This window comes from Mixophyes fleayi, chromosome 4, assembly GCF_038048845.1.
Source record: "Mixophyes fleayi isolate aMixFle1 chromosome 4, aMixFle1.hap1, whole genome shotgun sequence".
In the NCBI taxonomy this organism is placed as follows: domain Eukaryota; kingdom Metazoa; phylum Chordata; class Amphibia; order Anura; family Limnodynastidae; genus Mixophyes; species Mixophyes fleayi.
Window position 1 is genome coordinate 340,349,343 of NC_134405.1, and position 12,862 is coordinate 340,362,204.

General features: G+C 45.7%; 1 protein-coding gene across 2 annotated transcripts in view; it reads right to left on the bottom strand.

Moving 5' to 3' along the window:
- Positions 1-931: 931 nt before the first annotated feature.
- LRP6 (LDL receptor related protein 6) overlaps positions 932-12,862 on the bottom strand; it is a 45,611-nt gene continuing 33,680 nt past the window's right edge. For both annotated transcript variants that reach the window (XM_075210666.1, XM_075210667.1), the window contains exons 11-23: positions 11,527-11,711; positions 9,132-9,458; positions 8,829-9,028; positions 8,478-8,689; positions 7,878-8,068; positions 7,481-7,690; positions 7,141-7,266; positions 6,000-6,236; positions 5,711-5,821; positions 5,368-5,598; positions 5,024-5,160; positions 4,777-4,874; positions 932-4,646 (exon numbers count right to left, since the gene is read on the bottom strand). In XM_075210666.1, the coding sequence (XP_075066767.1) occupies positions 4,364-4,646; positions 4,777-4,874; positions 5,024-5,160; positions 5,368-5,598; positions 5,711-5,821; positions 6,000-6,236; positions 7,141-7,266; positions 7,481-7,690; positions 7,878-8,068; positions 8,478-8,689; positions 8,829-9,028; positions 9,132-9,458; positions 11,527-11,711 (2,548 nt within the window). In that variant the 3' untranslated portion in view covers positions 932-4,363. The remainder of the gene's footprint in view (positions 4,647-4,776; positions 4,875-5,023; positions 5,161-5,367; positions 5,599-5,710; positions 5,822-5,999; positions 6,237-7,140; positions 7,267-7,480; positions 7,691-7,877; positions 8,069-8,477; positions 8,690-8,828; positions 9,029-9,131; positions 9,459-11,526; positions 11,712-12,862) is intronic.

Consider the following 12,862-nt stretch of genomic DNA (forward strand, 5'->3'; position numbering starts at 1 on the left):
GCTAGAACGATTTATATTCAGGAATGAGTAAGGGGGACCTCTTAAATTTATCTGGTTTAGAACTACTTCCAAAGCTCTGATAAAGCATCTTAATTCACCCCCTCTGCTTGGGGCCACTGTAAGCTCCAGGGAACAGCCATTGTTGATCTCATAAGTCTCCAGTTTTTTGGGTCCAGATTTATTAAACCAATAGATTCTAAGGAGGCCTCAGAGAAAGTCTATAGGTCTCTGCAACTTCTGTTCTCATCAGTAGGCAACATACATCATCCTGAATTTGACTCCAGGTTCCCATCTAGAGTTCTAGCTACCGGGGCCATAACTACGGCTGATAAACAGTATGGCTGCCTTTAGGACACTCACCAACTAGCTATCCATAGGGTCCCAGAGAGCCCCCCCCCCTCATTCCCTAGTGGGATAGCCACCAGGGGTCCTATTGGAAAGGCCCATAAATGCTGCATCAAGTTCATGAAAGGTCAGCACCATGCTTACTGAAAAGATACCTCTTATGCTGGTGTTTAAGTTTAGCTTTTGTCTGCAGATTTCGAATTCAGCAATTTTGGAAAAAGCCCCCTCCCCTCATTACAACACGTTAATGCCCATGCTTCCCGGACTGTAAAGAAATTTAGAATGGTCTTCTCAGGAATTCACACGGGCGCAAAAATGCTCATTTTGTACCAGGCATTTGCACTGTTCTTCCAAAGAACAACAATGAGGGACTAACTCCATGGAGCTAGACAAAAAAGACGACAGTGGAGGAGAGGAGATCGTCATAACCTTCCAGTGCAAACTTCCCTTCTGTCTCACCTTCTGCTGCTATATTAATACTACGAAGCACAGAAACAGTACTGTACTGTAATCAGTAACATTTGCAGGATCCAATACATGGAACCCGGATATTCAGACAAAAAAAACCAAACAAAATCGACACTTAGTTTTGAGCTTTTGTTTTATTATAAAAATTAATTCTTTGTTACAACTGAGCTTACAGTAATAATGAAATTTTATACAAGGTCATTTTGATTTTTTTTTATTATACACAGCTTACAAAGTAAAGTTCATATTTTACAAAAAATATATATATAAAAAGGAAAAAAAAAAACCATAAACAAAACAAACTATGAACGAGTGGCTCTGAGCTGACCAAATGTTGGCCGATAGCATAAAACATGGATACATCCTTTTGCAGATCTGTCGTACCAGCGGCAGGAGATAGAGAATAAACATAGATATAAAGCTTTAAGCCAGATACATCATTCATACAGGGTTGTACGGGACACAGTAATGTAAACTCGCAGCGTATTACTAGGGTTTGGTCACATTCAGTAACGTTTACTCTGCGCAAATATGAAAGAGGCTTTAATTAAAAGTACAAAATGCCCAGAGGGGCTGGAAGTGATCCTACCAAATGACAGACGTACACACACAGAACAAGCACCTGTAAGCTATAGAGGCAGCCGAATTTTTGGCTTAGCCATTATTCTAAAAATGCAGAATAGGAAGCAGTGACACTGCGTAAGCCCTATTCGGAGGCAGTGGTTCCTAGGCTGCAGTCTTAGGGGGTGCACCTTCAACCCAGTACTGTAACTAACACTCTGAATAAGGAATTTAACGGTCCTGCTTGAACAAACATCGGACTATAGTGGTTTTAAAGACTTGAGCTACAATTTTAATTAAAGGGGTGGGAAGTTACCCGATAACACAATATCCCATTTTGAGATAATGCAACACTATGAAATATATTAAGTTTACACCTTAAACATCTATAGCAAAAGGCGGAGACATGACATATATATGATTTAGGGTCTCTTCTTACAGCCAATCAGAGCCAGGATACAAAATCTGTAGAATAACATTTCAGTACAAGCACTGCACTAATAATTTGGTCCAAAAGAGAAATAGATCTTTACAGGAATTCCCATTAAGGGGTTTCGTGTGATCCGATCACAGTAATGGATATTTATGTTGCATTAGTAAATAATTACAGGCTCTGACAATATTTCACCTTGTGATAAAGGACAAGGGCTGGTGAAAAAAAAAAATGGCATTTGTCTGTGTAACTTCAAAGTTGGTTGCCCTGGCACCGGACAGTACAAATGATATGTGACCAATGGTTAAATCAGAGAATGCTCAATAATAGACGCTGGTGGGTAAAACGGACGATGATGGGACAGGTGAATGATCTGCAACCTCAAGACAGACTAATATCACCCCCAATAATGGACAGGTTGACCACAGCTAAACTAATACTATACCTTATGGGCAAAGGTAATGGTAGAGTCATCTGGGACTGACATACAAACTTTAAACGACCTCCAAGTCCTGGCCTAAATTAGCTAAAAAATACCCATAACATTTGTTTTCACAAAACTTTACAATCCATTTTTTTTTGTGGCAGTAGATAATTAATTTTCTACTCTACTATCCAATTACTTTGCTCTCACCTATCTATAGGGATAGATAATTTCCATTGCTGCTAAATTATTAATAAAATTAATACAAGGTGACGAGTTTATTGTTTATGGGAGATTTTAAAGCTGAACGTGATCAAATTCATAAAAAATAAAATGACCTTTTGTCCTCTGTATTACTAGAATTGAAAGTATATATAGATATATATGAAAAACAAAAAGGTCTCAAACATTAATAGCGCAAGAGTATTACGTTTTGTCAAACGATAAGTAGGTTTGTAGATTGATTGTAATGGATGGCCTGAATTAGATTACTTTTCATTAGAGGTTTAGCCAATTATTACAAACTACAAGAAGCTTTCAAGTCCAATCGTCGACATTTGCCAAAACTTTCCCAGTCACCCCAACACAGGATTACGCAGGCGTCGTGACACATCCAGGTCGGCCTCTAGTTACTGGGGATGTCACCAAAGCCGCCCAACATACTGGAATTATTCATATACTGTGCGGGAGTTTCATCTCCGCGGATATAAGATTTCCGCCACCCAAGAGAGGCAGAACACTCCCGTTACGTCCATATAACCGGTAGACGCGCACCTTGATTAACACCCTGTACGGTGGTGACTATATTTTAACATTTGTTTTCCTGAACATACTGCAAGGATATATATGGTATATAAACATGAGGCTAGTACAAAAATGTTACATTGTGTTTATAAATACAATACAGTATCTACATCATACGCAGTATAAAAACACTTAACACTCGCAGCTTTGTAAAATAGAAATGTATAATAAGTCTAAGTCTTCACTTCAGCTGCCATGAAGAAGAAGCCTGTGGTACATGGAACACAAAGCCAAGTCATTTTCATCTCGTCGTGAGCAAAAGTGACCAGAGGGTACCAGCCAACACCCCCTTCCCCAGGAGCTGGTCTAGTGGTATCGCCCAGCACATTCTGTACAGATTAGTGGTATTATCAGAAAACGGAGAGTAGAGTCCGTTAATCTATAGGGAAACGATTGAACGACAATACAGCTGCACGGATTACAAAAACTGCAATATAATTTAAAGAACCAATGGGTAAAAATTAGCTAAAAACTGATGCATTTTTGCAAATAAAAGCGGAAGTAAAATAACGGTGGAGCTAGCTGTCCATTTAGCACCGAATGCAACCGCAGTCACTTTAAAACATAGACCGAAATATTCGGTCTTACAAAGCCGAGGGCCAGAACCATTTACTGCTCTGTATCTTCCAGTTATTCTGCACGGCTGGAAAGAATATTTCAGGTTGAGGGGATGGGGGGGGGGGAAATCCAGCTGTTGCAATTCCTATTATGATCCGGCTTCCTCTGCACCAGAAATGAGACACATAGGGGGTGGGTGATAGATCCTGACAGTACCATAAGAACCGGTACTACACAGATGGTCAGATCTGCTGGTTCGGGACCAGACGAGCTGTGCAGCCCCTTCTGCAGAGAACGGGACCGACTGTCGCTCTCCCCATAATCACTTGGAATTTTGGCATCAAGATCTCGGTGTCCTCGGCGGCTGTTTGATTTAAGGCATTTTGTGTGTTCAGTTTGCAAAAATAGATTATAAAATCAAACAAAAAAGAAAAGAAAACGACTTCTTTTAATGATTGTACAATATACTGATAGAGCAGGAATCTTCTATACAAAAGCTGGGAGGTCCGACGGAAGGAGCGGTATCTGTATGGCACAAGAAAAACGGTGGGAGAAGAAATGGGCGAAGAAAATAAAAATAAAAATATAAATATCCTTTTATCTATGTACAGATATGGACTGAGCCCCCCTCCCTCAGATCGCCTGTGAGGGTGGGTTCTCTTAATATAAACAAATAAAACTGTACATGAATTTAAAAACAAAAACAGGCTGGTGGTCTCTAAGGACCCCGCTCCACAGGGTTTTTTCGTACAAACAAGCTGGGGAACGGCTCAGGAGGAGTCTGTGCAAGGTGAGGGCGGCGGGGGGTACAGATGATGAGAGTAGCTCCGTTCCGTGTACGGAGAAGGAGGGCAGCTCTCCTCGGCAGATAGGTATTGGCTCCGTGGGGTGGGGGGAGGGGGGACCGGTTCAGAGTCGTAGTTGAGATCGCTGGTGTAGCCTTTGGCGGTCGCCGAGGTGAGGCGGTGGCTGGGCGTGTAGTCGCTGTCGCACACATCTGTGCTACATGGCGTGGTGGGCGGAGCAAAGTGACGGTAGCTGTAGGGTCTGTAGCTGAAATGAAGAACAGAACTTAATAAAAAGGACCATGCAAGCACCGATATTACACTTTATACACCCGTTACTGACCAACGATGGTACAGTGAGCGCCAGCACTGTACGAAGGACCAGACCACAGACTTACCTGTATGATCTGTGTGTGGATGGACTGTTGGAGGAATAACCCAGCTCCATGGTGTAATGTGAGCGCTCAGTGGCCGGAGATGGCGGAGGGTTTAAGATCTAAGATTGAAATAAAAGAAGTTAGCGCTGAATGCAGACAGAGGGGACAGTTACCACACACGACACCATGGTGGAGAAGCCGTCTGGAGAGCTCAGACAAGGATGGAAACATACGAGTAAGGGAGGAATAACCCATATTGTGAACTCACTGGTGGGAAATAGGTTCCTTTGGTGCTGGAAGAGCTACTGGATGATGCTCCAGTCACATGAGCGCGATCATACGGCGGTCCGCTGCTTCCACCCATAATGCTCAGCGAGCTAATCACAGACTTGCCACGTGACATCCCTGCAGAGCGAGATACAGAAAGCGGTCAGAGGAGGAAAAATGGATAATAGAACTGATAAAGCTTCTTATCAGCAGGAAGACTGAAAATACTAAGTAACGTGATCTCCAGCCCCAATATACAGAGTAACGCCATGATGTTATATAAACAGTTAATGAAGGGTTTGGTCAGCCATTGGTAAGTATAAGCAGACTGGAGAGAACACTCACCTGGTAGTGATCCGGTAATGGAGCTGGGATGGGGGACGTATCCCAACGGCACGGAGGCTGGCCCGTGGACCACGTAATCATTCGCCATGGTCTCCCCATCCCCTTTCATGCGACGGCACAGCACCCGCTGACAGACAAAGTACACGCCGCCCACCACAAACACCGTGAGGATCACGCCGATGATGGAGCCGATGGTGTTGGTGGAAGGTGGTGGCGGCTCCTCGGTGGTGTCTAGAAGGAAGAACACAAGGGTTGGATGGATACACCGGACATGGACAAAGAACAAAACGATAGCGAGAAGCAGCGTTTCGTTGGGATGGTATTTTAGGAATCTGGCACTTACAGCAGCCCAGGTCGCTGGAGCCATCGCTACACTCCTTGGTTTGGTCACACTGCCGCAGTTTACCGACACACTGCCCGTTGCCGCAGTGGAAGTGGTCCGCAGCGCAGATCTCTGAGAAGAGAACATTAACGTCCTATTATATATGGCAACAGCAATTACATCTATACAACGGCACTCAAACATTATAACAATACATAGGGGATATACTGTAAAGACACAAACCCATACTGGCCGATGGGGTTACCATGTTGTACAGACCAGTATTGGCCCATACAGAGGACGTCCGTACCGTTGCAGTTCTTTTCATCGGACTTATCCTGGCAGTTGGCATCACCGTTACACCTCATGGAGGAGTCTATGCACTGCCCGCTGGCGCACTGGTACTGCGTATCTGAGCACATTGGGCAGTTGTGTTCATCACTGTGATCCACACACTCTGTGAAGCCGTCACACCGCCACTCCGCGGGGATGCAGTCTACCTCGCCCGTGTAGCAGGTGAACTGCTGCGGGGAGCAGGTCGGGGGCTCTGCAAGAGAACAAGGCAGGACATTAATGCAAGATAGGCCTCTAGACAGCCTGGATCACTGACACCATGTTAGGTACTGGCATAAAACCTGTAGGACTAATCTCTGCATCCTGTATTACACAGCAGCCTAAATGATAGCTTCCAATAACTCATGTAAACATGTGTAATTCCAGTATCTAATCCCTCATCCAATGTGTTTATCTAGGCCTCCAATAGCAAGATGCCAAGAAGAACCAATAGCAGCTTGTAACAAGTCTGATTAATAATCCCTGCAGTCCATGCTGCGAAACGCGTCAACTCTAGTCTCCAATATCCCACACACACACACACACACACACACACATCCATCTGGTCACTATGGGTCCTGGCCACCTTACACAATGCACAAGCAGAACAAGCACCCAGCAGGTGACGGGGGCAAATATTATATGATCAGAGTAAAGATGAAAAAAAAACCCATCATGTTCACAGGAAATGTAGTTATTTCTCTTAATATCATCATCATCTATTTATATAGCGCCACTAATTACACAGCACTGGTGGTACACACATTGCAAATGGCGAAACAAACATAGTTTACATATTCATCCCTATAATAACCGTGAATATTCATCTGGAAAACCGCTACATACAGGAAACCTTGTGAGATTTACCAGAGCAGAAAGCCTATAATCTGAGCACTGCAGGGGAGGACTAGCTGGGTAGTTTACCTTCATTACGCCCATATATAGTAAATGTGGCTGCTCACGTCTGCCCACAAGAGCCGTCAACACAGCACTGACCACAAACAGTTGTCATGACCACAAGTTTGATAGAGACCTCAACCAATGCGGCCTTACAGAAGGTATACCAAACCCAAGACGAAACCAGGCCTGTCCAGTCCAACACCGAACCCTCTCCTTACCTCCGCAGGACAGCTCATCTTGTAGAAGGACCAGGTGGACGGGGCAGGAGCAGCGAGTCGTTCCATCTCCTTTCACAATACAGATATGGGAGCAGCCGCCGTTCTCCTGAGAGCAGGGATGGTCCTCTGAAACGGGGAGAGACAGATCACATCAACCACTGAACACCTACTTGCTGGGTGAAGAAACGCTAACCCCATATCTCAAGCGTCATTCTCCAGAATGCGTTTAAAAGTGAAAAAAATATTTATTACAGAACTGGTTCTACTGCACTAGTGATTAAAGCCCACGCTGGTGTATGTGTGCAGGAGGGGGGGGGATGAAGGGCAGCTGGACACTTACTGTATTCCTGCATGCTTATCTCCGTCACTGCGTGGATGTCCGTCAGGTAGGGGATACGAGCCTGGATTTTAGTGCGCCCCTCCCGTCCAGTTTTCTCAATGCGTTCAATCATCTGCTGTTGTCTGTCTATCCAATACAGGTGATTCCCAAACACAGTCAGTCCGACCGGCTGCAGCACATTGGAGTCTTCAAGGACGATACGGTTCCCGCCTGTGGGCAGGGGGACAATAAACGTAAATCCTCATATATGTAGGAAGAAACCTCCCATGTGTTGAGCAAGAATAGAGAACGCTGCACCTTGCAGAAATCTTAGACCAAGACCCCAGCAGGTGCAGACGAGCCCAGTAAGAGATCGTTACCGATTATTAACCATTCCTGGTCTAATCACCCTCCTTACCGGACAGGTCGCTGCTCTCTATGCGTCTCAAGTCAGAGTCGGCCCAGAAGAGTTTCCCCATTTTGTTGTCCAGGGCGAGGGCGATGGGCTTGCTGAGGCCAGTGAAAAACAGAACCTCGCGCTCCGTACCGTCGAGGGCGGCTCTCTCTATCTTGGCTGAACGTTCCTGAACGTTGGTGAAATACATGTACCTGAAAAGACAATCAATTGTTTCCATCAGAGATGTACAAGCTTCCAAGACGGGATCCAGTGGGGTCCTTACTGTGTTTTGGGGGCGTCTCCCAATTGTCAGATAAGCTTATAGGGGTCATATCCGATATAAATTGCAGTTTTCGTCCAAATAAACCCTCCTCCCTACATTCCCCCCTCTCTATACATGTGCAGAACCCACAGGAGTAATCCCAGAGTTCCAGTTTTTAAATAATGTACAACCAAGGGGCATTGTCTGGTAAAATCACTTACAGAATCCAAAACGGTTTTATTTGCCAATATTACACACAGAACTTCCTATTAGGGAGATGTGTACAACGCCTGCACAGATCTGGTTGTGCCAGCGTGCACCTCCCAGCCCCAAAGCCCAACACGCTCAGCCCAACTCACCCTCTCTCCGGGTTCACTAGAATGGCTCTGGGCCGGTCCTGTTCCCCTTTCAGCACGACACCGATGGCGGTCCCATCCATGCGGGTGACGTTGATGACGTTGGTAGCTTCACACGTCCAGTAGATGAAGCGGCTGTAGATGTCTATACTCATGTCGTACGGTTGCATGTCATAGTTCTGGTTGGTGTTTGTGTTGGACACCACGGTCACGTTCTGCGAGAGACGGAGGGGGGCGATGTTACAGAAATACAGGAGATGGGTAACAAAGTGACAATGCGGGATCTATCCTGCCGGGCTCATGAATCATCTTTACAAGGGTACATATAGTTGGCTTAGTGTGTGACCATCTCACCTGGCTGCCATCTTCCAATGCTCTGCGGATGCTCTGCCGGGAATCTATCCAGTACAGATGCTTCTCTAGAGGGTCGTAGTCGATGGCCCGCACGTTGCGCAAGTTGTGAATCGGCAGGATGATGTCTGGAGACTGCTGCTCGTCAATTACCATTCGGTTGACGGCATTTTTCTGGCTGAAGAGCAGGAAGGCGCTGGGGGCTGAGACAGACACGGTACGAGGATTAAACTTTGGCTGTTAATGTGCAAGGGAACCCATTACACAATCCCCGGTTTCATGCTCTATCGCCTCCACCCTACTCACCACTGCAGGTCTTGTTATCTGTATTGAGGGAGAAGTGAACCGGACATCCGCAGGTGTAACCGCTTACAGGCGTGGCCAGGCACAGGTGAGAGCAGTGGCCGTTGCTAGAGGCGCACTCGTTCCAGCCAGATTGCCGGGAGGAGTGAAATACCAAGATGTCCATGACATAGTCCAGGTGGCCTTGGATGATGGTACGGTTCTGACCGCTGGTTTTGTTGGCTCGCTCGATGCTTCGGCGGCTCCAGTCGGTCCAGTATATAAAGTCCTGGTACTGTGTTAAGCCAAACGGATGGGGGAGGTCGTCGGCTATGACATTGCGGTCTTGTCCTGAGAAAGACCAGAATGACGTGTTTAGTAGAAGAATGGACAAACATACTATTATACTACACAGCTGTGTCGGTCAACATGTGGATCTCCAGCCGTTGTGGAACTACAAGTAGCAGCAGAGGCTTAACCCTGCCGTATCCGTGCAATGTAACCATGAAAATAATCACAATACAGAGCAACGCCAAACAAAGGGACCGGAGGGAAATATATGGATTCATATATCTACTATTTCTATGCTACTAAACCAGCAGCTCTATATTCATACTTAGCATGGAGGAACAGATAACAAGTTATATCTAAGTGACGTCTTAATAGCAGATGGTGGCCTGGGCTGTAGTGGAGATCTTCAGAACCCAGTTGTCCTGATAAAACAATACAATCAACGTCCCTACGAGCTATAATGATCTCTGCAGAGTTTCTCCTTCAGTCTGTGTCCACCAACCAACAGCTGGCTGAACCGTCACTAGAGGTCAGACAGTGAACAGAGCGGAGACTGAATGCTGTACAAGCTTCTTGCAGAGGCACAGACAACAATCCTAATATTAATAAATTAAATTACAATCTTACCATTTCATTTGCATTTATAAAAAGGCACCACATGTATTTGGAAAGCGTAAAACATTTCCCCATGATAGTAGACTTTAGAAATCAATATATAGTACTAGTTATAAGAAAAGGATCAGATTAACTGCTAGACTCCCCGAAATAGACCCTAACAGAATGGGAACGAGCAGCTCGGGTTTCATACCCAGAAATGAGAATACAGTTCTCAGTGAAACGTGTGTTTAGGAAGCTTGTAAGGCTGAGGGACGGAGGGTTGGTTCAGGAGGCCGACAGAAGGGAAGCTTTTGTGCAAAGAGGATCAGTTACTTAAAACACCATGTTAAACATTTCCCCCTGCAGATAAATCCCTTTTTAATGCAAATGAACTTGGTGCGGAGAGCGGAGTTTGGCACCTGTCCATGAGCCGCCTGACTTCCCGAATAGAAACATTCCTGACACGGGGAGCAGATCATTCACCTGCAGTAACTGAGCTGGCTGCGGGCCCTGTGCACAGCTGGGTCCTCTGCAGTCCCATTCAGTGCACACGCACTACACAGGAATCAGGCAGTCCTTCAAATTACACAGACGGCTTATACCACCACGCTCACTCACAGCTCTGTCCTACGCCCGTGCCTGTGCAGTAACGCTCACTCACAGCTCTGTTCTATGCCCGAGCCCGTGCAGTAACGCTCACTCACAGCTCTGTTCTACGCCCGTGCAGTAACGTTCACTCACAGCTCTGTTCTACGCCCGTGCAGTAACGTTCACTCACAGCTCTGTCCTACGCCCGTGCAGTAACGCTCACTCACAGCTCTGTTCTATGCCCGAGCCCGTGCAGTAACGCTCACTCACAGCTCTGTTCTACGCCCGTGCAGTAACGTTCACTCACAGCTCTGTCCTACGCCCGTGCAGTAACGCTCACTCACAGCTCTGTTCTATGCCCGAGCCCGTGCAGTAACGCTCACTCACAGCTCTGTTCTACGCCCGTGCAGTAACGCTCACTCACAGCTCTGTTCTACGCCCGTGCAGTAACGCTCACTCACAGCTCTGTTCTACGCCCGAACCCGTGCAGTAACACTCACTCACAGCTGTTCTACGCCCGAGCCTGTGCAGTAACGCTCACTCGCAGCTCTGTTCTACGCCCGAGCAGTATCGCTCACTTACAGCTCTGTTCTACGCCCGAGCCCGTGCAGTATCGCTCACTTACGTATTACTGACTGAACACAGAAACTTTCATACAAGAAGGTAAAAACACGCAGGTCAGTGTTACTCTGCTAATAACTGGAACAGAGAAATAGCGACATTTAGATTACGCAGTCAAAGCCCAGACATTTAGGAGCCCGGGCTTTTCTTTCTAATGATCACAATGTGTAAAGCATTTAGTCCACCGTAGCCTTACTTTAATGCACAAAACTGGTTCCGTCACTACATACCGCATCCTTAGGTCGTCACACTCACTACTAAACATCTGCAGATTGACGTTACACCCCGAAGCACAGATAGAGGAGCAGCAAGACTCACTTACCCAGCATGTTTGATGACTCAATGAGATTGGTGTCTAGGTCTGTCCAGTACAGTCTCCTCTCCGCGTAGTCTATGGTCAGCCCGTTGGCCCGGCCCACATTGGGCACCAGCGTGATGCGCTCACTGCCATCCATAGCGGCTCGGTCTATCTTGGGCTTACCACCCCACTCCGTCCAGTACATAAAGCTATACGGGAAGAGCATACAGTTAGTAAGTGAAATCACAATGACACAATGTTGCTGAGAATAGTTAAAAAGCGATTTAAATATTCAGCTACATATTGAAGTACCACCGATTTTTTTAGATAAAGACATTAAAACCCACTAGGTTCCCTCATTTAAGGAGAAGTAGGAAGTGTCATAAATAAACAAGTAAACACATTGCTCAGCTATGTCCTCACACTTCCCTGCAGCTCTATAACCCTGGTACACCCGGGTGCGTTCCCTGAGCTGCTCACTACAAACAGGGTCATTGATCTTCTGAAGGAAGTGCATTCAGTAAATACAAGAAGTGACAGAACATAGATGCAGTATGTCCTATTTTCTACCCAAAGATCATGTGTACCGTCCAAGTAACCCTATTTGATTTGCTGGTTAAGATTCGCTCACCAAGCCACGATCTCCACTCGAACACAGGAAAAGTGTCAGTGAATAAGAGCTCTAAAACTACTTAAACACTTGTGTACACAGCTTAAAAACATTACATAGGGAGTAGGATAATAGAATTATATATAATTTGTACATTATGTGACACCATTGATCATACCCTGCAGCCTGTTACCTATGAAACTAGCAAGCCAAATCATACAAGCTCAACACCTCCAAAAAACAATGCAAGTAGTGAAGCACATAAGCCAGGTCAACTTCCGTGAGTGTAGAAAACAGGCTGGTTTTGACCATATTAATAAAGCTACTTCACAACTAATAAGTTACATCATAAAACACTGTGGAACAAGCTAACCTGAGACACATTCTATGGCTACTAATAGATAGCAAAAGGTGCAACAATGCGTGTATGAATGTATGAGTGTATGAATGAGAAAGCCCCCTCTCCCCCCCATACTCCTTGGGTCGAGTGCATCTTATTCCATTCTAAGGGGCTTATGTAAACACCGTCTGGTTTCCTGGGGAGGGGAGTGTAGTGCACATCGTCTGCCTTCGTTTTAGCATCTAATTTCAGAGTTCATCTTAAGCCAAGAGATTTTCCCTCTCCCTCCAATAGCTCCTCAGCCCTGACCTAGTTTACACATGAGAAAGGAAGAGAGAGAGAGAAAGGAATCGCGCTGAGACTGATCCAGGTCTGTCTGGCTATAAATGACCAGATAATATTTCAGGTTT